At 53.9% G+C, this 21,319-nt stretch overlaps 7 protein-coding genes across 7 annotated transcripts; 3 read left to right on the forward strand and 4 right to left on the reverse strand.

Moving 5' to 3' along the window:
* Nucleotides 1-614: 614 nt before the first annotated feature.
* GUITHDRAFT_120488 (hypothetical protein) lies at nucleotides 615-2,078 on the forward strand (the record flags this gene model as incomplete). Its single annotated transcript, XM_005820246.1, has 13 exons — nucleotides 615-794; nucleotides 837-899; nucleotides 943-1,047; nucleotides 1,106-1,150; nucleotides 1,199-1,260; nucleotides 1,309-1,366; nucleotides 1,413-1,442; nucleotides 1,488-1,556; nucleotides 1,601-1,653; nucleotides 1,704-1,744; nucleotides 1,795-1,868; nucleotides 1,922-1,978; nucleotides 2,022-2,078. 13 exons carry the CDS (start codon nucleotides 615-617, stop codon nucleotides 2,076-2,078), a joined length of 894 nt encoding a protein of 297 aa, XP_005820303.1.
* Nucleotides 2,079-2,825: 747 nt separating this feature from the next.
* On the reverse strand, nucleotides 2,826-3,260 carry GUITHDRAFT_45247 (hypothetical protein; the record flags this gene model as incomplete). Its single annotated transcript, XM_005820247.1, has 1 exon — nucleotides 2,826-3,260. A coding segment is annotated over one exon (435 nt), but the record flags the coding sequence as incomplete, so codon positions are not given.
* A 3,133-nt stretch (nucleotides 3,261-6,393) lies between these two features.
* Nucleotides 6,394-8,322, forward strand: GUITHDRAFT_160293 (hypothetical protein; the record flags this gene model as incomplete). Its single annotated transcript, XM_005820248.1, has 15 exons — nucleotides 6,394-6,433; nucleotides 6,501-6,590; nucleotides 6,641-6,682; nucleotides 6,732-6,788; nucleotides 6,836-6,881; nucleotides 6,935-7,034; nucleotides 7,081-7,218; nucleotides 7,286-7,405; nucleotides 7,467-7,590; nucleotides 7,636-7,694; nucleotides 7,746-7,801; nucleotides 7,853-7,917; nucleotides 7,970-8,043; nucleotides 8,088-8,174; nucleotides 8,215-8,322. 15 exons carry the CDS (start codon nucleotides 6,394-6,396, stop codon nucleotides 8,320-8,322), a joined length of 1,206 nt encoding a protein of 401 aa, XP_005820305.1.
* Nucleotides 8,323-8,346: 24 nt separating this feature from the next.
* Nucleotides 8,347-9,504, reverse strand: GUITHDRAFT_156083 (hypothetical protein). Its single transcript, XM_005820249.1, has 9 exons — nucleotides 9,430-9,504; nucleotides 9,327-9,386; nucleotides 9,210-9,266; nucleotides 9,130-9,174; nucleotides 8,963-9,049; nucleotides 8,800-8,866; nucleotides 8,684-8,749; nucleotides 8,549-8,627; nucleotides 8,347-8,494 (listed from the first exon to the last, which is right to left on the reverse strand). Exons 5-9 carry the CDS (start codon nucleotides 9,013-9,015, stop codon nucleotides 8,409-8,411), a joined length of 351 nt encoding a protein of 116 aa, XP_005820306.1. The 5' UTR covers nucleotides 9,016-9,049; nucleotides 9,130-9,174; nucleotides 9,210-9,266; nucleotides 9,327-9,386; nucleotides 9,430-9,504; the 3' UTR covers nucleotides 8,347-8,408.
* A 2,022-nt stretch (nucleotides 9,505-11,526) lies between these two features.
* On the reverse strand, nucleotides 11,527-12,102 carry GUITHDRAFT_81568 (hypothetical protein; the record flags this gene model as incomplete). The annotated part of the gene is made up of 1 exon (XM_005820250.1): nucleotides 11,527-12,102. One exon carries the CDS (start codon nucleotides 12,100-12,102, stop codon nucleotides 11,527-11,529), a length of 576 nt encoding a protein of 191 aa, XP_005820307.1.
* A 3,003-nt stretch (nucleotides 12,103-15,105) lies between these two features.
* Nucleotides 15,106-19,868, forward strand: GUITHDRAFT_120492 (hypothetical protein; the record flags this gene model as incomplete). Its single annotated transcript, XM_005820251.1, has 20 exons — nucleotides 15,106-16,097; nucleotides 16,317-16,444; nucleotides 16,497-16,546; nucleotides 16,667-16,716; nucleotides 16,763-16,849; nucleotides 16,894-16,930; nucleotides 17,041-17,181; nucleotides 17,225-17,288; nucleotides 17,336-17,406; nucleotides 17,456-17,514; nucleotides 17,571-17,614; nucleotides 17,656-17,711; nucleotides 18,024-18,103; nucleotides 18,151-18,227; nucleotides 18,524-18,597; nucleotides 18,660-18,776; nucleotides 18,825-18,906; nucleotides 19,061-19,126; nucleotides 19,525-19,598; nucleotides 19,812-19,868. The coding sequence occupies 20 exons, from the start codon at nucleotides 15,106-15,108 to the stop codon at nucleotides 19,866-19,868; spliced, it is 2,406 nt and encodes an 801-aa protein (XP_005820308.1).
* A 177-nt stretch (nucleotides 19,869-20,045) lies between these two features.
* On the reverse strand, nucleotides 20,046-21,071 carry GUITHDRAFT_81582 (nitrite reductase; the record flags this gene model as incomplete). Its single annotated transcript, XM_005820252.1, has 1 exon — nucleotides 20,046-21,071. A coding segment is annotated over one exon (1,026 nt), but the record flags the coding sequence as incomplete, so codon positions are not given.
* Between the last annotated feature and the right edge of the window lie 248 nt (nucleotides 21,072-21,319).

A 21,319-nucleotide genomic window follows, 5' to 3' on the forward strand; every position in this document is an offset into this window, starting at 1 on the left:
AGGATTGTGGAGATCATGATGATGATGATTGAGACATAAGTAGGTGTGATTATGATGAAGGAGTCAAGGATGGCACAGAGATAGCGATATGACAATGACTTACAGGTAGTGTGCGGGACCTCTCCGTCTAGTGTCCGAAACGATGGCGAACAGGTAGTTGTTCATATTTGCCGGCTGCATATTAACTCTCCTGCAGTCCGTCGAGGACTCCCTTGATTGTCCTGCCTGTTCTGACTGTCATCGTGTTGTGCCTGGCACTCGTCGCCATTGCCAGGTAGGAAACTGTCATAGTGCCAGGATGTGATCGCTGCTGTAGCCGCCAGGATGCTACTGCTCTGTTTTCATCGAATGTGGACGAGGAGGTTTCAAGGCTGGCCAATATCCCGTGGTTGAGCAAAGAAGGAAGAGAGGATGAGCGTGCGAGGAAGATTGCTCAAGAGAAAAGAGAAGCTCAAGGTGAGAATTTGCTCCCGTTGCAGCCAACTCACAAACAACAAACAGAGAGAAGAAAACAGATGTTGAAGGTCTCTGAAAAGATGGAAAGGCTTCAATTGCTGGTGAGAGATGCAAAAAGATGTTGCCGCGAATCGATCTAGACAAGCAGTATTGGGAACATGAAGTTCTGCAGATATGCTGTGTTTCTGTTTGCTTCTTCCTGTTTGTTCTTTATATGTATCCGTGTCCTTATCGTGTTCTGCGTTCGCATTGACTTTCACCTGGTTGACTGCACGCAGCGAGCAGAAAAAGCTGTGGGAATGAAGTTGAAGGCTCAGAGAGATTCTTACATTACCAAGGTCCAAGCGATACGCTTGTGTTGTCTCTGAACTGCCGCGCAGGCCAAAGTGAGGCAAACGATGGCAGACAACATCCAAGAGCATTCGAGCAAGTTAAAACATGCTGTGAGGGATGATTTTCGACCTCAAAGGTGTGAACCACCTACAGGCACATCTCATCGAGCATAAAGAGCAGAGATTATCTCAGTCCAAATATCAACCTCTGCAGCTCAATTTGGACAAGATGCAGCAAATGCTCTTGACTGCGAAAGAGGTAACACTGGATATGCATACGGTTGTCAAAGGCAGCAGGACTGACGTTGTTGGTGCAGCTCTTATCGGATGACAAGGCTTCTTTGCACGCACGAGAGAAGAAGGTTTTGGTTTTTTTTACTCTCTTTCTAGACGGCCATGACACTATCAAGGTCTTGGAGCAAAGACATGCGGCACAGAAGGCAGCGCAGGAAGGGGATCTTGGTTCGCTCAGGTATCACTGGCGAGAACTTTGTGATGTCTTGCTGATGTTTGTGAGCAGGAAAGCAGAAGCACTGCTGCCTGACTTGAAGGACATCGCTGCTGGCGAGCGTGCTCAAGTAGGCTGCCTTCTTGGTCACTTGTGTGAGCTGACGAGGATGGCAGGTGAAAGCCGATCGACGTCGCATGGAGCAGGTGACGTCATCACGTCCTCGTCGTAGGCTTGTGACTCTTCTGCAGATCTCAGCTGAGGTCTCGAAGATTTCCAAGTCTATCAAAGAGGTTCGAGGGCAGATGGACCGCGAGAAGGTGAAGACGCTTGTGACTTGCGACATTTTGACTCGTCGGAGCAGAAAGATGAAGAAACTTTGATGGACGTGTCATCCCGGGAGAACGCAATCGCTCAGTAAGTGAAGGACTGGTGCCACCGAGGACCTTGTCCTAACGTCAAGTCAGGCTGATCTCCGACAAGGCTCAATACTTCGATGACTTGGCTGGTACTGTGCAAGCTATGCTGTACCACACTTGACACTTGCTGCACGATCAGCGGTGGACGCAGCCAAGTTGAGATATAACAAGGTGCTGGAGCTGCTTCACGAACGACATTCCGATCACAAGCAGGTCGCTTGCAAACTCAAGTTGCTTCCGTCTTATCTTCTCATGTCATCTTCCAGGCAAAACAATCTTTGGCGGCGATCTCCAACAACATTCAAGACTGGAAACGCAAGGAGGTCAGTCGGTTGCCGCTCGATACACTTTGTAACTGCTTATCAGGCTAGAGACGTGGCGTCGCTCAAGAGTGCAGCGAGAGCCTTGAGGGCCCAACACTGACATGCTCAGTGAGTCAAGGCGGTTGGACCTAACCTTGGGGTTCAGCCTGTAGACTGGAGGGATGGACGATGGTGATGGAATGGGGGTGAGGCGACAGATGCAAAGGAGATAGGAGGTTAGAGAGGATGTGTTGCAAGGTGGCCTTAGCGTGACATGTTCATGAAAGCTTTGTTGTCACTCTGTGTCTCCTTCGCACCTCACTGTCTGCTCGGCCTCTCTCGCTTCCCGACATGTCAAGCTTGCTTTCATCGCAGTCATCGTCAGGTCCTCCGGGCAACACAAGGGCCGACTCATGATACTGCACACCGCCGGATGCGAGGAGATGCACGGTGGAGCAGGCGAGAGCTGAGCTGAGCAGAGAGGAGAGGACTGAAAATCTCAGCGAATGATTCCATTGCCTGCTCCTGACCAGTTGATGCGCATGGATTGGCGAAGAAGGGAGAGTACACCCGAAATCTGAAGATGTTCGATAGTTCATTATAACATCAGTATTTCTTTCACGTTCTCACTGATAAATCTCACACAACTTGTGTTGGAGAGACTCAAAAAAAAAACATTAAGAAATCATCAGATGGATCGCGCTTGTTCAGGTGTTGATCCAAGAACAGTCACCTGGGCATGAGGAGGAACAGACGGAGCCGTAAGCCAGAACGTCTGGAGTTCTCCTTTTCCTTTAGCTTGCACTTTTGTATCTCGGGGGGTCAGCCAGTGGCTGACGCCTGCCTGGATGAGCAGGTTTGCTGTTTGCTCGCTAACCTGGATTCTGCTGGGAGCTCCGGTGCTCTCCATCCTCGATGCTGTGTTCACAGTGTCCCCGAAGAGCTGGAACCGTGACTTCTCCCCACGTAGCACTCCCGCGGTCACAGGGCCGCTGTGCATCCCCGAGCGCAGCTTCAAGTTCAGCACGTCAGCCCCAAGTTCAGGCGCCAGCGCCTGGGTGACTCCCTCCATCTTGATCTGCATGTCCAACGCAAACTGAGACATGGCAACCGCGTGGTCCTCCCTGGGGTCTGGGAGCCCACACACAGCCATGTAGCAGTCCCCGATAGTTTCGACCTTGAAAACTCCTCGCTCCTTAGCACACAGGTCGAACTCCCGGTACATCGACTCCAGCAGCCTAAACACGTGCTCGGGTGGATGCGTGGAGCTCCATGCAGTAAAGCCTGCGATGTCTGCAAACAGGATCGTGGTCGACTGGAACACGTCAGCAATGGGAGCGCTGAACTGGAAGGGGCTCGGGCCGGTCACAGAGTCTCGTTTCTCAGTGACTTGGCTGGAAGAACGAAAGAATCTCTTCAGCCTTACTGCAGGAGATTCCATCTCCCTCTGCGCAGAGGCAGTTGTGGTGACCGTTGTCGTTCCAAAAAGCCGTGCTCGTACAATCGATGGAAAAAGTGAGTCAACGATTTTCCCAGCATGATCTGCTGCTGCCGTCAAAGTTGCTTGCCTATGTTGCACCAGGTAGTCGTACATGAAGAACATCGCTGAGGTGAAGAAGAAGATCAAAACCACCACTGCTGTATAAATTGCTGGTTTGTCTGTTTCATATTGGGACCGCATCTCCGCGGACGGATACACACTCATTGAATACTGAATCAAGCTGTTGCCCACACCTGCATCGATATTGCTACCTCGCAAACTCGCATTCACAGTATATCCCAGACTATCGAAGGCCGAGTCATGCTGATCGCCTGCACCAAGATAGTTAACTTTGCCTCCTGCCAACACATAAGAATGGGTTTGATTTGTACGCTGGCCCTGCGCCCGTAGTACACACACCATCCCTGCGATATATGTTGGCAGAGTTTGAGCGAGCACATCGTCCCAAGAAAACACCACCGAAATAGAACCGATCACTGATCGAGGAAGGGAGGAATTTGAGGAGTTAAACACTGGATAAAATAAAATCGATGAAGGGCGCGTCACATTATCCTGGACAAGCTGAAGGATGGCAGTCAAGGCAGGAATCTTGTTGGCGACCATGTCGTCAAGGGCTAGTCTCCTGGAAGGTTCAGAGTGAAGGTTGAAGAATATCGCCTTTGTGTTGGTTTCAAGGGGGGTGATCTGCCACACAGGAACCATATTCTCCGGATAGGCAGACTGTGCTGAGGTGAGCGACATGGTGTCTGAAACACTGCTGCTGCCATTCTTCATATAGATGAACTGAGGGGTGATGATGCTCGATAATCCCTGTTTCTTCAGTTCATCTCTGGCATAAGCCTCCCATTGATTGCGATTACTTGGAACGATAATGGGGTTGTAACTAATAGCACGGGATCGTGATAAGAGAATTTGACCTGCTGCCAAATCAACGAATCCTTCCAGGGTTACATTTGGCCACACATTTTCCTTTTCAAATCTATAGGTGAACAGCTTGGAAAGCGACTCCGACGTGGCCACCTTGATGTCAACTCCGCGCTGAAAACCTTCTTTCAGCAATGCTGCCGAATCTTCATATTCCAGCAAGAATAGGCTATGTTCAAACTTGCGAGAGTAGTAGTAAGCTAGAGTAGCGACAACACTGGTTGCAATGATGAGGGAAAGCACAACAATTGATCGTAGGCATATGACTGCTCGATTATCTGCCTTGCAACACCCATTGATTTGGATTTCCTGTTGTATCTGATATCCTGTAGATGCCGTGGAAGAGAAAATGGCAGAGTTCCCCCCCGGATTATTTGAATTGGCAGAGTTTCCCCCAGGATTATTTGAACTGCCTGACATATCTGCTTTGATGACCTAAGAACTAATTGCAAATAACGAGAGCCTGCGTAATGGAGGCTACAATAACATGCTGAATTCGATCTTGAGCAATGATGCAAGCGATAGAACGCAGTCAAGCAGGATGGAGGGGAGGATGGAGAATGAAGATGAAGGGGACAAGAGAGAAACAGAGGGGAAGATCAATGTTTGCTCAAAGCCCCTCAAAACGCCCGCTGATAGCCAAAAGACGACGATGCAGGAGGACGGCAGGAGAGGAAAGGAGGCACACTCGAGGATGGGCAAGTGGGGTGGGGTGGGGTGGGGGTGGGGTACTCTAATGGGGAACTTCGCGAAAATGGCTAATATTTACGGAACTGAGGGGTGGGGTGGAGTCCGAGGTAAGAGGTTTTAATATACCAACGAGCGAAGGGAAGGGGGTAGTTTCCATGGGCAAAGCCAAGGTAGTGATGGTATGAGTGTGAGGGTGGGGGTCATTATTACTACTGACTTGAGTATGATGGGGTGGTTGTATTTCCTCCTGCTGGTCAATTATGGGGGGTTGTAAGTTCGAGATGGTGGTAGTTGAAGGGGTTAGCACTACGGTTGAAGGGGGTAGGGGCCCGGTATGAGGCGCTGCTACTATTAAAAATAACGAGCGGCAATGGACGGAGGTGGGGGAGGGGGTTGAGGGGTGGATAGGAGAGGGGGTCCTGTGAAGCGTCGGATATAGCGCAAGTCAAACGACGTGGAATCTAGTACCATGAAAAACATCGTAAAAATGCAATATTAAACTAATAATATCATATAGCCGATCTGAAGAACAGAGGATATGTGGAGAGGTGGGTGGCTGAAGCACTCCTGTGTTTGTGGTAAATTGTACCGGTGGTTGGAAAAAGGGGCAGATGAGAGGTGCCATGACAGGTGCTCGTGTTTTCGATACGTGTCAATAATTGTCAAGAAGTTTCTGGACCTCCAATTTGTTTAGGAAGACACATGAATTTCAATCGAACCCCTAAGAAATTTTTCGTCTACCAACCGAAATGTTGATAGTCAATCTGTATCTTAAAACCGATATATTATATGGTTGTTCCTCAGCAGAAACGCAACGGTTGGTTTCCGAGGTCCACATCCAGTCACGTTACTCCGGCCGCTGGCCATGATTGTACTCGGTCGCTGACCCATGTGGCTGGGCGGGCCCGAAGGTCTCGTTTTACAGATATTTTCTAGTGTTTCTAGTTGTCGGACCGTGAGCTCCGGCCCGCCGGGTCGCCGGGTCGCCGGCCCGCCGTACAGCCCCCGGCCCCGGGGAGCGCAGAGATAAAATCTCGGTTGCGCCCCTCCCCTCGCTTGACCTTCTTGACCATGTCCCTTCCTCCCCCGCCATGCTGCCGTCTCTCCCTCCCTCCCCAGATGTCACTCAGCTTCCTGTGCTCCCTCCCCAGCTGGCATCTATCATCCGTCCTGCTTCCCGAGCTGGGTCTTTATTGATTTGCCCTGATGATTTTCATGTGCTCCCCTTTGGGGTAATTTGATCAGGTTCATAATGAGCGTCTTGGTAGATGCGGCCCATCGTTTCTCTTGATCCTCACCTGTCTGACTTCTTTTGGAGCAGATGACGCGGACAGCACTGATCGTCTCCACAGCAAGGACAGGTACTTGCATGCCTTCTGACCTTCATCTGTTTGCCAAGAAGATGGTTTACAAACGATGGAACGTCAGGCTTGGCAAAATCCTTCAGAGGAGGATTCAACAACACGCATGGAGCCGTTCTTGCTGGACATGCCATCAAGCACGCCATCTCCAAAGCAGGTCCTGGTTTAACGCGCACCACGATAGAGATGATTTGTTGGGCGCAACAGGCATCGACCCTGCCAAGGTTGAAGACGTCTTGTTGGGTTGCGGTGAGACTCACAGCCGCATATGTCGTGATCGCTGAGGCCTTCTGTCAAGGTATGCCTGAAGGAGCAACGGGAATGAATGTCGCTCGCAATGCTGCTCTTTGGGCAGGTATCGTTTCATGGAGAGTAGGTTGAAAGTGATGGTATTGATGTCAGGTTGTCCCGTCACTACCTCCGGCACAACGATCAACCGCTTTTGCAGGTCTCCACCTTCTTCATGACTCCTTTTTCCTCCTAGTCATTTCATCCTTGTAGCTCTGGCTTGCAGGCGATCGCCATGGCAGCACATTCCATCATCGTAGATGGTGTTCCCTGTGCGGTTGGAGGGGGAGTGGACTCCATTTCTCTCGTTCAGGTGAGTTGAAGCTTGTGAAGCTGTCAATGACCATCCCTTCCATCAGCAAAAAGCTTTTGATCCCAAGAGCGGTGTTGTCGAATCCTCTTTGCTTTCCCACCCTGTCCACAAGGCTCTATGGATGCCCATGATCGACACGGCGGACTTGGTTGCTGAGCGGTACGGAGTGTCTAGGGAAAGACAGGCAAGGCGACATCCTATGTTGCTGACGTCAGATTCTTCTGACGAAAGGACTCCTACAATCGTTGCAGGATGAGTACTCGCTGATTTCGCAACAAAGGACGGCGGAAGCTCAAAAAAAGGGATTGTTCGATGACGAAATCGTGCCACTTCCAACCAAAATGCTTGTCAAAGACAAGGAGACTGGCAAAGTGAAGTCAATCTTGTGACAGACAGTTTGTCGATGTGGCTGACAATAGACTTGTTAATTAGGTGAGCGAGCAAGAATACGTTGTGACCAAAGATGAATGCAATCGCTCTGACACGACGCTGGACGGCCTTGCCAAACTCAAGCCAGTGAATATCGACAAGAATCCCAAGGCTACGGTCACTGCTGGTTGTCTTGGAGCTGCCGTCTGCTCCAGTCATTGAGATTGCGCAGGCAACGCCAGCCAGCTGTCGGATGGTGCGAGTGCTTGTGTGCTGATGGAGGAGAAGGAGGTTCGCTGCTCACGGCTCGATCAATGATTGCAAGTCACCTTGACGGTACAGGTGGAGAAGGCTGGACTCCAACCGTTGGGCAGGTTCGATGGATTTGCCGTTGCCGGGTGAGTCCGAGAACCGTTTGATGCAGGCGACCATAGTGACAGAGGGAACAGGTGCTCGCCCGAAGAGATGGGTATCGGCCCCTCGATCGCAGTGCCCCGTCTCCTTCAGCGTCATGGTTTGCACCGCCGGATAGGTATTGGCTCTCGGAGTGAACACGTTACTACCAGGACTGAAAGTGGAAGACATTGACCTGTGGGAAGTGAACGAGGCCTTTGCTGTTGTGTCCCTGTATAACATGGATGTGAGACACTTTTGAGTGTAGTGGGGAGACGTGACAAGCGGCAGGCTCTCAAAATCCCGCTCGACAAGTGCAACGTCAACGGAGGCTCCGTTGCCATCGGCCATCCCTTCGGCATGACAGGCTCGCGTCAGGTGGAGCAGAGCGACTCGTCGGGCGTCTGACTGGCTTCAGGTCGGTCACATCCTGCTCGAGGGCAAGCGGCGAGGAGCCAAGAAGGTTGTGGTCAGCATGTGCATCGGCGGTGGAATGGGAGCAGCCGGTCTCTTCACCGTCTTGTGAGGAGGCGGAGACAGGAGAGGAGGAGACGGTTCTACCTTGTATGTACATGCGCTATCATACATCGAGGGGTTGTCACTCCCGCTATGCTACAAGAAGAAGTTGTTCACCCTCAGCTGGGGAATAGAGCGATGTGGCTCGCTCTTCTTTGAGCTGCCCGAGCTGCCCGAGCTCCCTGAAGGCAACGAGTGAGCGAGTCAAGTGTGAGAGGATGTGCGGGAGGCCCTGCCTGAACGAGCAGCAGTGTTGTTGAGACGAGCTCCTCGGACAAGCTTGTTGTTGAGCTGCTCCGTCTGAAACTCCATCAACTGAAGGAGCTTGTAAGTCGAGGAGGAACAGCACAGATCCTCAGCTTCAGTCTTGCCTGGTTGATGCCGTCTGACGACCTTGACGTGTCAAACTGCAAGCTAGCAAGGGACGCGCGAGGAACCTGCGGGGTTCATTGAGCTCAAACTCTGTCCTTCCTCCTTGTCGCCCCACCTGTGCGATCCTTGAGCGAACATGCCTCTGGTGAGGCCTAGCTGGGATGGCATCATGACTCGCGGGTCTGCGTTGACGTGTGAGAAGAGGAGGAGCAGGTGCGAGAGAAGGCACGAGGGAAGGACAGAAGGAAAAGATGCTGAGCAACGAGGAGCAACTCGACCTGGTTGGAGAAGGTTGCGGGCTTGCGAGCGTCGCCTCGTGCACTGGAACCATTGGAAGAGCTTCGTCGTCCCCTCGCCGCTCCTGCCTGCGAGTGACACGATGAGCTGTAGGGGAGGGAGGGGAGGACGGGATGAGGTGAAAGAGGAGGGGGAAGGGAGGACGCACCTCTTGAGCGACGAGCTGTGGGCTGTGTTCGAGGAAGCGATCACGCGCTAGGGACCTGGTGAGACCAACCAGAGGATGAGGCAAGGAACCTTGAAGCGAGCAAGACGATGCTCGGGGTCGAGCAGAGTCTCCCGTTTCTGCGAGGAGCACGGAGAGGTGAGGCAAGGAGAGGCAGCGATCGTCCTCCTTCACGTTACCTCCTTCTCCCGCGCGAGCTTCTGGTACTTCATCCTCTTCCTCAGCATCAGCTCCGCAGACTTGCGCACGATCAGCGACGGCTCGAGCAGGAGCCTCTCGCACCTTCACGTTGGAGAAGCCCCACTCAGCCGCGATCTCCTCGGCCTTCTTGTTGGTAACGCGGTACTCCTCCTCCATCACCTGCCCTCTCTCAGCCCCTCCCCCCGCTCGCGCAAGCCAGACCGCTGAGTGATCCTTGCTCTTGCTCTGCAGGCAGGCGTCAGGCTTGCCTCTTGAGGCTCCGCCCACCTTCTTGGACGGAGACTTCTCGACGTCTCCTGCAGCTGCCTCCTCCTCCTCCTCCTCTCCTCCTCTCCTCCCGTCTCTTCGCTCTTCCTCTTCAAGATGCCCGTCGAGCATGGTAAGCTGCGTGTCCTGAAGCGTAGAGGGTCACAAGGACGTGGGGAGAGCATGTGCTCACTTGGATCTCAAACGTTCCGACCCTCTCTTGATTGATGGGAGGAAGGTTACCAAACGAGCTTCCTGCTCCTGCTCCTGCTCCTGCTCCCGGCCGTTGGGCTGGAGCTTTCTCTAGCTGGGACCACAGCTCCTTGTAGTGCAGGAGCTCGTCAACTACAGGCTGCAGCTCTCGGCGAGAGGCTCCCTGGCTCCTCTTGTCCTTGACAAGCTGTGACAGCTCCGCTATCTTCCTCTTGACTTCTTCTGACTCCTCCTGTGTCCCCTGCGAAGCCCAACCGCCTTCTCCTCGTTCCCCCAGCCGCAGCTCCTGGTGGTCCGCACGCTTCAAGAGAGCGAGGAGGAGGAGGACGTAAAGGCTTACCTGTATGTTTCCAACGTCTTCCAGTCTCGTACTGTTGAGGTCTGGTGCCATCAAGGCATCGAGATCGGTGGGAGCTGATCGCCAGAAGTTCTCCTCCTCGTCTTCCTGCAACATCCAATCGTCCTCCAGGTCGTCGTGCCGCAAGTTGATGGCTGCCAAGAATCGCATCCTCATCACCGCCCGCTTCATCGCTACCGACAGCACGCGTAAGGAAGTCCTCATCTCTGCCATGGCCGACATGCAGAGGCTCGTTCGTGCATGCGCTTGCATCACGCTCGCCGCCTCTTGTGCCTCGCGACCATGGCGATGGCACGACAGCGCAGACGCTCGTCGAGTAGCGGCCTGGAGCTGAGCAGCAGCGAGAGATCGCTGGAGGTCAGAAGCATCCTTCATGCGCCGCTCGTAGACCTGAACGACGTGAGCGGGTGAGCAGGAACAAGCTCCTTACCTTGCTTCTTGTGAAAGTGCCTGAGTGTGTGAGATGAGCCTTGTCTCTGAGCTGCTTGACTTGTCGATCTTGCAGCTGGTAGACCTGAGAGCATGTCAAACATGTCAAAACTCCTCGTTCCTGCTGGTCCAACCTGATGAGAATGAACTTGTCTCTGCCAGTCGAGTTCTCTACCTGAGTGATAACACAGGTTGAGTTTGCTGGATCTTATCGAGTCCTCCATCGCTCGTTCTTCTCTTCTTTGCTTCTGAAACAGTCTCTCCCGAAGAGAGATCAAGTACAGCTTCAGAGCTATCAGGTTGTTGCGCTTTAGCAAGACCTTCTGCATGCTGCCCTCCTTCGCACCGCCCTCCTGCTCGTTCTCATGCCAACTCACTTCCATCATCTCACTCTCTCTCCTCAGCTTGCTGTTCAGAATCGCTCGATGGTCCACCCAGACTGCATCCCCTTGGCGGCACACTAGCGTCTCCATCGAAGCCTTGAAGTGCAGACCGAACATGCCATGGCGACGCAAGTGGAGGAGAACGGAGGCGTCGCCCCGCAGCAGGCACATGGCGTGTTGCTGCTGGTCAGCCAGCGCAACAGGATGATGGTCAACTTCTTGGAGGTACGGGAGGCACAAGAAGAGGAGGGGGAGGTAGTCCGGGAGCTCCGCCACTGGGTTGTCGTTGAACCGAACGCGGGCGAGAGACGGGCAGGGGAGGAGGGAGAGGAGGTTGTGGACGTGCGCGACGCGATTGAAGGAGAGGTCGAGGAGGGAGAGAGAGGCTCCGATGCCGTACAAGGGAGGAAGGCGACTGATCTGGTTGTCTCCGAGATGCAAGCTCTGCAGGAAGGGAAGAAAGGGGAACGAGGGGAGAGAAGAGATCTGGTTGCCGTTGAGCCAAATCTCACGCAGAAACATGGAGGAGAAGGAATCTGAAAGAAGAGGTCAGGAGGAGAAGTACGCAAAGATCAAGTCACCTGGGAATGAAAGAATCTTGTTCTCGTACATGATGAGAACTTCCAACCTACGACATCCTTCCAACCCCTCGACTGCTGACAGATTGTTGCGGCCGAGGTTGAGATGCAGCAGTTGTGACATGCTGTTAAGACCTTGCACGGCAGAGATCTGATTTCTGTACAGGACGAGCTTCTCGAGGGAGGAGCAGCCCAGCAAATCGTTGGGGGACACCAGGGAGATGTTGTTGTTCTGAAGCTCAAGGGTGCGGAGAGCGGAGAGCGGAGCGAGCCCCTTCATATCCGCTATCCTGTTCACGTCCGCTCGCAAGCTCACAAGTTGGTGGAGGTCTTGCAAGCAGCTCAAGGAACTCAGCTGGTTCTCACGGACTTGCAGGTGGCGCAAACTTGACAGGCCTCGGAGAGGCTCGAGGCTGCTGAGATGGTTGACGTTCACTGACAGGCTTGTCAAGGACGAGCACAGCTGTATTCCCTCGACAGACTTGAGCTCCTCCACGTTGAGCTCGATCTTAGTCACCCTCTTGTAGTCGACAGACCCATACTGCATGTCCAGAGCTGAGAGAAAGTCTGAGGGGCCGGACATCTCGTCTTGGCCATGCGAGGTAGAGGCCAAATCTTCTTCACCTCCCCACTCCTCCCCCCCCTCCTCTTCCGGCTTCTTGCTGTCTCTCTGTACCCAACTTTCATGCTTCGCTCCTCGGAGTTGGTTGAGACTGTCCATGTCTCGCTTGAGTTCGGTCTGAAGGGTCCAGCAGGGGCGTGAGCATGAGAGCTCAGCGTTCCTAGCATCCTCCTCCTCCTCCTCCGTCTGTTTGCTCCTCCTCATTCTCCTCCGCTGCATTGACCAGCGAGTGATCACTGCGTCTTTCACCGTCCGGAAAGGAGCGTGTGCTCTGCGAGTCCTCCACGTCTCCTGCGCGTCTCTTTCGCTGTGCTGCAGCTCCTGCGCGATCCTCGACGCCTCTAGCTGCTGCAGCGCGAGCTGAAAGTCTCGTCGGTCAAGCTGCCGCCTGGCGCAGGCCGTGACAAGCTTAGAAGCAGAGACTGTAAGTTGATGGGCAGAAGCAAATATTGCCCTCCTTGAAGCTGCTTCAAGTACTGACGCACTCCCCGCCCGCAGCTGCTCGTCTTGTTTCTTTTCGTGTGCAGCCTTGCGTTGAGTTTCAATGCGAACTTCTTCTTGTTTCTTCACAAGCTCTTTGTGCCAATCTGTGCTTCTGCGCGAACGATTCATCTCGATCTCTTCCTCCTTCTTCTTCATCTCCAGGCGCGCGTTCTTCATCGAGACGAGGATCTGCTCTTCCTGCTTCTGCATCTCGATTGCTCGCTTCAGCTCCTCTTCTGCCCGCTGCCTCTCTCGCATGATCTTTTCTTCGCTGGCTCTCATCGCCATCTCAAGATTTCTGCGATGCGCTTCCATCTCGCGCTCAGCACGTTCTCGATCCTCTCGCATCTCCGCCTCTCGCTGCAGCCTCATCCTTTCCGCCTCCTCCCGGGCTCTTTCACGCGCCTGCCATTCTTCTTCCTTCTTCCTCCTCCTCTCCTCCTCAGCTTGACGTTGCATCGCCTGCATCTCCTGCATCTCTCTCAGGTACTTCGCCTTCCTGTCCCTACAAACGAGTCAGCGGACGGGTTTCAGACGTCAAGCTCACCCGTCCGTCTCAGCTGCGGCCGCATCAGCTTGCTTCAAGACTTCGCTTGTCAACTCGTTGCTGGCCAACGACTGCACGAGCAAGCCAGCACTGGCCTTGACTTGGGACGCAAGGACCTTTCCCTCCTCCATAGACCTCCCGTACTCCTCTAGCTTGTTGTCTCGGTCCCTTCGCCGTTGGTGAAACGCTTTCCAGGCTTCCGACGCGTTCTCGCTCGAGCTCTCGTACACCTGGGAGGAGGAGTCCTCTGCTGGGGTGTGGCTGGGCCAGTCGCTGTGAGAATCTTGAGCTGAAGGATCATCAGAGAGGAGGAGGTGGAGCTGGTCAAGTGCCTTCCTAGCTTCTGCAAGAAAGATGGTCACGAGGAGGAGGAGAAAGTCTCGAGAGGGGACCTGATTGAGCGGCATCTGCCTCTCTTCCTCTTCGAGGCGAGGAGTCAACATCCGTCCCACTAGACTCTTCCAGCTCGCCAACGGCTGAAAGCGAGTCCCATCGTCGAGTGAAATCAAGTCCATCGGACGCGATCAGCTCTTCTTGCACTCTTCTAATCTCATCTTCTGAGATCGCTCCCAGCTTCGCTAGCTCCGCTTCCAGTTCCTCGTCGATCTCGGATAGATGTTGTTCACCAGCTTCGAATTCGGAGGAATACATATGGAGAGCGTTGCTGTCCCTTCACCCAAATAAACAGCAAAGCAAAACAGTCGTGGACAATCTATTCGATCTGACCATTTTGATCAACATGACCATGCTCAGCAAACTTGGTCAGGGTGCGGAGAAACGTCTACATCATCAACTTTCGATTACCAGTCCTGCTTCATACAGCAGGATCAGCATATGCAATCATGAGACTCAACCCCCTGATCACTGTCTGCTTCTTGTTTCTTCACTAGATGCATGTTTTCTTCTTCCCTCTTTCCTACTTGCTCCGTTCCCCGCCTCTCTTCCCATCGTTTCTCTACACTCCTCTAACCGCTTCAGCCATTTTCACTTGAACATCAAAACTGAACCGCCCGCCTCCCCGCTCTGCCCGACCCTAAGACTTACCCTCATCCCCTCTTCAGCCCTACCCACTGCTACTTCTTCATCAGTACCCCCTAACTTTCCACAGTTTGTACCCGTCCCAACCCCATCCCCTAACCTACCCCCGGCTTTCCCTTGTACTACCCCATAACATGGTGACCAGCCCTATCTTACACAATCCATAAGATGGACCCACCCTATCTATCCCCACTTCAATCTAGGCAAGACTACCCCCATGTCCCCTTCTGTAGATTACCCCCACCCCATACTCGAAGCACCCTACCCGCTTCCATGATACAAGGCCGAAATGAGGCTCGCCATGCTTGCTAACTCGCTGAATCACAACCCACATGCGCTCCGCTGCCGTGCAGCATGACAAGTCAACTCTTGCTTCATTGTCTACCATGCCCTTCCTCCTCAAGTCATTCAGCCATCAGTCATCCCATCTTATCCTCTTTCTTCCCTCCCTGCACCTGCTTGTTCTGGGAAAATCCTTCTGCCCTGGCAAGGAGGAGAGTTTTACTCGCATAAGGTAAAAAGTGCCTCAAGCAGAAGAAAGCAGCAACAAGCAAGACCGTCATGCACATATGACATATGTGCATGATGGCCTCCTCCGCCATCAAACGTCCACGCGATCTGTTGCTCATCACCTCTCGACATGATACATACCCTCTCACACAGTGTCATTCCATTCCCTCCTTGCCTGCCGGGTAGCTGCTCATTCCCATCCAGGATCTAGACCGTATTCTTGGAACTTCATTCTTCATGTTCATTCGGGTTGGTAACAATGGTTTCAGGTCACGAGGCACGACGGGAAAGCGAGGGTTCAATGCGTGAAGTAAAGTTGCTGCCTGCTCTCTGAGAGGAAAAGTCCTGCAATGTCAGCGTCGAGGCTTCTGGGTGGAGGAAGGACACATGGCAGGACTTTGAGGCTCTTCGTAGCAGCCACCAGGACGTACGTTCGCTCAGTCGTAGAGCTGGGGCAGTCATCGCTAGTCCTCGAGTCAGGAAACCTAGCGAGGCTTGCGGATGGTTCTGCTTTCGTGCAGATGGGGAACCTCTCCATCCTTGGCACGGCGATGCGAAGGAGGATGGAAGCCTTTTACAGCAGGAGGAAACCGTTGCTGGTTGATTACCGTGAGAGGTCGGTGGCGGTGGGAAAGATCCCGATCACACAGAAGAGGCGAGAGCTGGGGTTCTCAGACGTCGAGCTGAAGACAAGCAGCATAGTCCAGCGAGCCCTCACGCCGCTGATGAACCAGGAGAACCAGTTTGACGTGCAGGTGTTGCTCACCCTCCTCTCCTCCGACCGGAACCTCGACGTCGAAACCTCCTGTATCAACGCAGCCTCCTTGGCATTAGGGGTAGCGGGTACTATCCAGGAGCCTGTAGGAGCTGTTTGCATCGCCAACATCGGTGACAGACTTGTCGTCAACCCTTCTATCGACGAGAGAAGTGTTGCGGATGCGGAGCTCGTGTATGCTGGATGCAGAACAGGAGCCACCTTGGTTCAGTTCAGAGGGAGAGAGCTATCCACTAGTGAACTCAATGACATGCTCTATGAGGCAAGTAGTCACGTCATCAAGATCGTCAAGGCTCAAGCAGACATTATCTCCAACTTCGATCAACAAGCTCCCACTGATGATCTCAGCTACGAAGAAATCTTCGAGCTGGGAGTTAAGATCAAGCCTTCCATCAAAGTTATCCCCACCAAAGAGCTTCTGCACACCGTCAGGATGGTTGCTGCACCCCAGCTCTCGCAGATCCTGCAGGACAGCGAGAGCTCAGCGCGAGGGAGGCTGGAGGGGATGTTGAGGTTGGAACGCGAGACCGGCAGAGTCTTAATGGGAAACTCGGAGTATGTTTCCAGGTAGCTCCTCCTCTCCGTCTCCCCCCCCCCCCCTTCCCCCCCCCGCGCATACCCAACACATCATGATGCTCGGTTTGAGTCGAACTCCGACACCTGATACGATGTTGTGTTATGAGTTAACAAGTCAATGAGAATGAAGTTTCGTGTCGTGAGAATGTTGGCGATGATAAGATTTCTCTGCTCTTCGGTTGTTCTGTCTTGACTTGGACATGCTCGCAGGGAGTTGATAACAAGAAGTCTCAATAAGATTGTCGTCGGGGAGATTCACGACAACATTCGAGCTTCAGGACGACGGTGTGACGGGAGGAAACCGTTGGAAGCAAGGGCGTCGTCCTACGAGTGTCAAAGTGAGAGAAAACCAGGGGCTTCTCTTGGCCAGCTCCTCATGCTCTCTCTCAGTTCTTCCCGAAGTTCACGGCTCTACTCTAGCTGAGCTGGGAGAAACACAAGTGAGCAGCATGTGCATGCCCTCCCCCTCTGCCCTCCTCTGTTCGCCCCCCCTATCCTGCTTCCTCTCGCATGCCTGGTATGATCTCACTCCTCCTCCTCTCACTCCCTCCTCGCCTCAGGTCCTCTGCTCCTGTGCGGTCGGTCGTCTCGATTTGAGCATGATGCGCGGGTGAAGGAGGAGGTGAGGAGGGGGGAAGGGGATGACGTCGATGAAGGGGCTACATTCGAGGAGAGTATCTTCAGTCTCTCTTCGTCACCTGGGAACGTCCAGCGTCAGCCATTGCGACCGTCACAAACTCGAGGTCTGAGGGAGACGGGCCGGGCCTAGTCTGACCTCGTCCTCTAGCTTCTACTACGGGAAGTTGGAAGTTGATCGAGCTGAGGTAACTGGCGCTTGCTTTCTTGCCTGATACACTCACCTTCTCTCCTCCTCTCCCCCATCCTCCTCTTGTCCTCCTCGTCCTCGTCCCTCCTGCTCCTGGTCCTTTTCCAGCTCATCCACTCATCAATCTCGCCCGTTATGGATCAAGAATACTCTTATACTGTTCGTCTGCACTGCGACGTGCTCTCCTCCGACGGCAACGGCGTGATGGCTGCCGTCGCTCCAGGCGTGCTCGCCATGCTCAGTGCTGGGGTACGACTAGAGGTCTGCGCTGGAGGCAGTGACGGGCATGCAGGTGGCGCTCAAGAGGAGAGTGAGTGGTACGAGCGTGTGCGCAGTGAAGCGAACCTCGACAGAATGTGAGGGAGGGAGGAAGAGCCGATGGCAAAGTGACTCGTGCTGGAAGTCGAGGCTGAGGGGGAGGAGGAGGAGGGGGAGGAGCCGATGCTTATATTGGATCCGACTTTGATTGAAGAGGTGCGGAAGAAGAGGGAAGGAGGAGAGGAGGAGCTGAAAACTGGTGTAGGAGAATTGCTGCTACATCCTCAACCTGGCAGGGACTGAGAAAGGCATCACGATGATCAGGTAGCGATCGAGTTTGACTTGACTGGCTGAACTTGTTGGCTCTTTGCTCATGTCAGCCTTGACTTGCTGACGGGCAAACCTCCTCCCATCGACGTGATCGGTCAGTCTCTGCTCTGTCAGCCACGCGGTGACCTTGCGCAGAGGACATGGTCGACGTCGCTTACACGTCTGTCCGCCAAGAGCTCGAGACTATCAACGTCAGATCATCCTTTCACACCCCTCCTGACCCTCGTCCTCGTTCCTCTCTACCTCGTCACTCTTCTCCTCGTTTCTCTCCTTTTCCTCCTTCTCGTCCTCCTCTTACTCGCCCTCCTCCTCCTCTTCCTCCTCTTCCTCCTCTTCTTCCTCTTCCTCTTTGTCTCTTTTCTCCCCTTCTTCTCGTCGTTCTCGTCCCTCCCCCCCCCCCCCCCCTTGTATTTCTGTTCAGCTCCTCGTCCTGCTCAAGTCTCATTCTTCCTTTTCATCCCTCTCGTTCTTTTCTCCTCCTGCTCTCACATCTCCCTTCCCAGGAGGTCGAGATTGTCCCCCGAAAGCCTGTGGACGAGGAGGTGAAATTAGAAGTTGAAATCCCCGAGGGCTCGAGGTCGAAGTAAGAGGAGAGGAGGGAGGAGGGAGGAGGAGGATGACGGGTTGAAGGATCATCGCACTCCGAGGATCATCGATCTCTAACATCGAGGAGCAATTCGACTGCCAGATCAACATCAGCTCCAGAGGTGACTGATAACATGTGTAGAAGAAAGATGAAGTGTTGTTGTTGTTGTTGTTGTTGTTGTTGTTGTTGTTGTTGTTGTTGTTGTTGTTGTTGTTGTTGTTGTTGTTGATGATGATGATGATGATGATGATGATGATGATGATGATGATGATGATGATGATGATGATGATGATGATGATGATGATGATGATGATGATGATGATGATGATGATGATGATGATGATGATGATGGTACTGGTGGTTGTGGTAGTAGTGACGAGATGCCATGGAGATGTGAGTTCATTGATCAATCTGCAGGCCGGGTCATTCTCTATGGCAAGTCAGAAGATCAGCTGCAGGAGGCATCGGAGACGATGTTGAACCTTGTGGCGGTGAGGAGGAGGAGCATGGGGGAGGGGGAAAAGATCTCGTCAGCTGACGTCGTGTCTCGCAGCAGGGGCGGGCGGGGAGGAGGGAGGAAAAGGAGGAGGAGGAGGAGGGAGCTGAGGATGAACAGGACGATGACGTCATGGTGAATCGAAACCAAAGGAAGAGGCAGATGGTGGAGGAGGTGAGATCTTAGGTGGTTTAGCTCGTTTTCATGCCTGCTGTTGCGCAGGTAGAAGAGGAGGAGATTCAGCACGAATTTTTACTTGAGATCCCTCCCGACGTGCTGGAACTGATCAATCAAAAACTCATCGGTTTACCTCCTTTTCTTCTTGTCCTTTCTGACTTCTCTCCCTCCCTCCCTCCCTCCTCTCCCTCCCTCCCTCCCTCCCTCCCTTCCTCTCTCCTGCCTGTCATTTCCACCCACTCCGCTCTCCTTGCGCTCTCTGCTCACGCTCTGCCCTCCAGGTCACGATGGCTCTCGCCTTCGCGCACTCGAGGTCATCACAGGAGCAAGCTTGACGCTGATGTCAGGTGAGCGCCGAGGGGAGGAGGAGAGGAGAGGAAAGGGAGAGAGGGAAAGAGAAGGGGGAAGAAGAGAGGAAGAAGAGATGGAGAGGAGAGGGAGAAAGGGAAACAGAAGGGGAAAAGAAAGGAGAAAGAGAGGGGGAGGAGAAGATAGCTGAGGAGGACGAGAGAGGAACAGAGGGAGAGAGACTAGAAGGAGAAAGAGGGGAGGTAGGAGTGGAGAAAAGAGTATCAGTATTAGCGGTAGTGGTACTAGTGGGAGGGTTTGACAGGTGGGAGGAAGAGAGGTGGGAGGAAGAGGAGGTAGACAGGTAGAGAGCAGGAGGAGCAGGAGGAGCAGGGGGAGCAGACGGAGGATGAAGTAGGGTTCACAGTCTCTGCTCATTGAGTGCATGTTTGAGCAGACGGCATCCTCATCCGAGCTAAAGATCAGCGGATTGCTCAGAGCGCGATCGCTGTTGTCAACGTCAGGGTCAAGGTCGAACTTCTTCTCCTCCTCCGCCCTCCTCCTTCCTGATTGCTCCTTCCTCCCTCTTCCCTCCTCCCCCTCACCACTCACATTCTCTTTCTTCCTGATAATTCCTGTCCTCTTCCTTGTCTTCGCTCCTTGTCTCCCCCTGGTGTGCTTCCCGTCAGCTCTTGCTCCCTGCTTCCTCGCCTGCTGTTCGCTGAGAGCTTGTTCGTGATGCAGGAGCTGACCAAGTCGATGAACCTCAGCGTGCCAAGGAAGGGGAGGTCGAGGAAGTGAGGGAAGAAGCAGATGATGCGGGAGGGGAGGACAAGACCAAGGGAGGAGGAGGCGAACTAGAGGAGAGTAGGAGGTGGAGGGGGTAGGAGGTGGAGGGGGGGGGAGGCGAGGAGGAGGAGGAGCAGGGGAAGGAAGTGGGGTGGAAACACTTTATTCAACGCTAGAATGAAGGGACTTCTACTGTTGTCGTCTCGTAGCTCCGAACTTCTCCATCAAAATCGCTCGCAGCTCAACTTTCAGCTCCTCCTCTACACACACACTTTGCTTGTACAGCCTCCCCAAACTCCCCTCCTGCCCTACTCCTCCTCCGAGGTACACGTCCACCGCCTCCACCGCCTGCCCGCTCGAGTCCCTTCCTACAGTTCCGAGCAGCCCGATGTCTCCCAGCTGCACCTGCCCGCATGTGTTGGGACAGCCAGTCCAGTGGATCCTGACAGGTCGAGGAAGCGAGAGCTCCCGGTCGAGCTCCTCCGCCATCCTCCTCGCATGCCCCTTAGTGTTGATCTTCGATTGCCCGCAGAACTGACTACCCGTGCAAGCAACAGTTCCAGCAAGCAGCGGCTGCGGGTAAAGCGAGAAGGAGGGGAGGGTCTGCTCTAGGGCCTTGACGGCATCCGATACTTTGCTGTCCTCTACATGCGGGATGATCAGGTTGCCCTCTACCGTCATCCGCATCTCTCCTTCTCCAAACTCCTCGCTCAGCTCGATCAGAGCAAGCAGCTCGTCCGGGTAGATCCGCCCGACCGGCACGTGCACGCCCAGCCAGTTCCTCCCATCCTTCTGCTTGTGCACCCCGAGGACCTCCCTCCTCTCCCACCTGCTGGGCACGAGGCTACTCCCTGCTCCCTGCAGCCTCGTCCCGGTCAGCTCGCTGTACCTCCTCCCCACTTCCTCTCTGAACGCGGCAGCTCCCATGTCGTCGAGCAGGAAGGCAAGCCTGCTCTTCGTCCTGGGGTTGTACCGGTACCCCCAGTCTCGGAACACAGAGAGTATGCTTGCTCCTACCTCCCAGCTGCCCTCCAGCGGCACCCAGGCGTCAAGGGGAGCCGCAAACTCGCAGCGGGAGCTGGAGAGGAGGCCGCCCACGTTGACGTTCCACCCCAAGTTGCCCTGGTGGTCTCGAGCTGGGATGTAGCTGATATCGTTGATGTCGGGGTGCTCGAACAGATGTTTGCTTCCCACGAAGCAAACGTTGAACTGTTGGCCCACATCAAACTCGTATACTCTCTCTCCTCCCTCCTTGCACACTTCCTTCCTCTTCCCTCTCCCTGTCCCGTCCCCCTACACCCCCCCCGCGCTTCCTCCTCGTTTCCCATCCTCTCTCTTTCCTTGATGTTCTCCCTCCTCCTTCATCCTTCTCTCCCTCCTCCCTCCCTCTGCTCATCCTGCATCGTCCTCACCCGCCCTTCTCCTCGTTCCCCTTTTCTCCCATCTCCTCCTTCTCTCTCCTT

Source organism: Guillardia theta, assembly GCF_000315625.1.
Source record: "Guillardia theta CCMP2712 unplaced genomic scaffold GUITHscaffold_184, whole genome shotgun sequence".
NCBI classification, from domain to species: Eukaryota; class Cryptophyceae; order Pyrenomonadales; family Geminigeraceae; genus Guillardia; species Guillardia theta.

Coding starts and splice junctions, on each gene's coding strand:
- GUITHDRAFT_156083 (XM_005820249.1), bottom strand. CDS start 9,015: ATGGTTCCAGTGCACGAGGCGACGCTCGCAAGCCCGCAACCTTCTCCA. Junction 8,867..8,962: donor CCGCAACCTTCTCCAACCAG/GTCGAGTTGCTC, acceptor ACGTCAACGCAG/ACCCGCGAGTCATGATGCCA. Junction 8,750..8,799: donor TTCGCTCAAGGATCGCACAG/GTGGGGCGACAA, acceptor TGAACCCCGCAG/GTTCCTCGCGCGTCCCTTGC.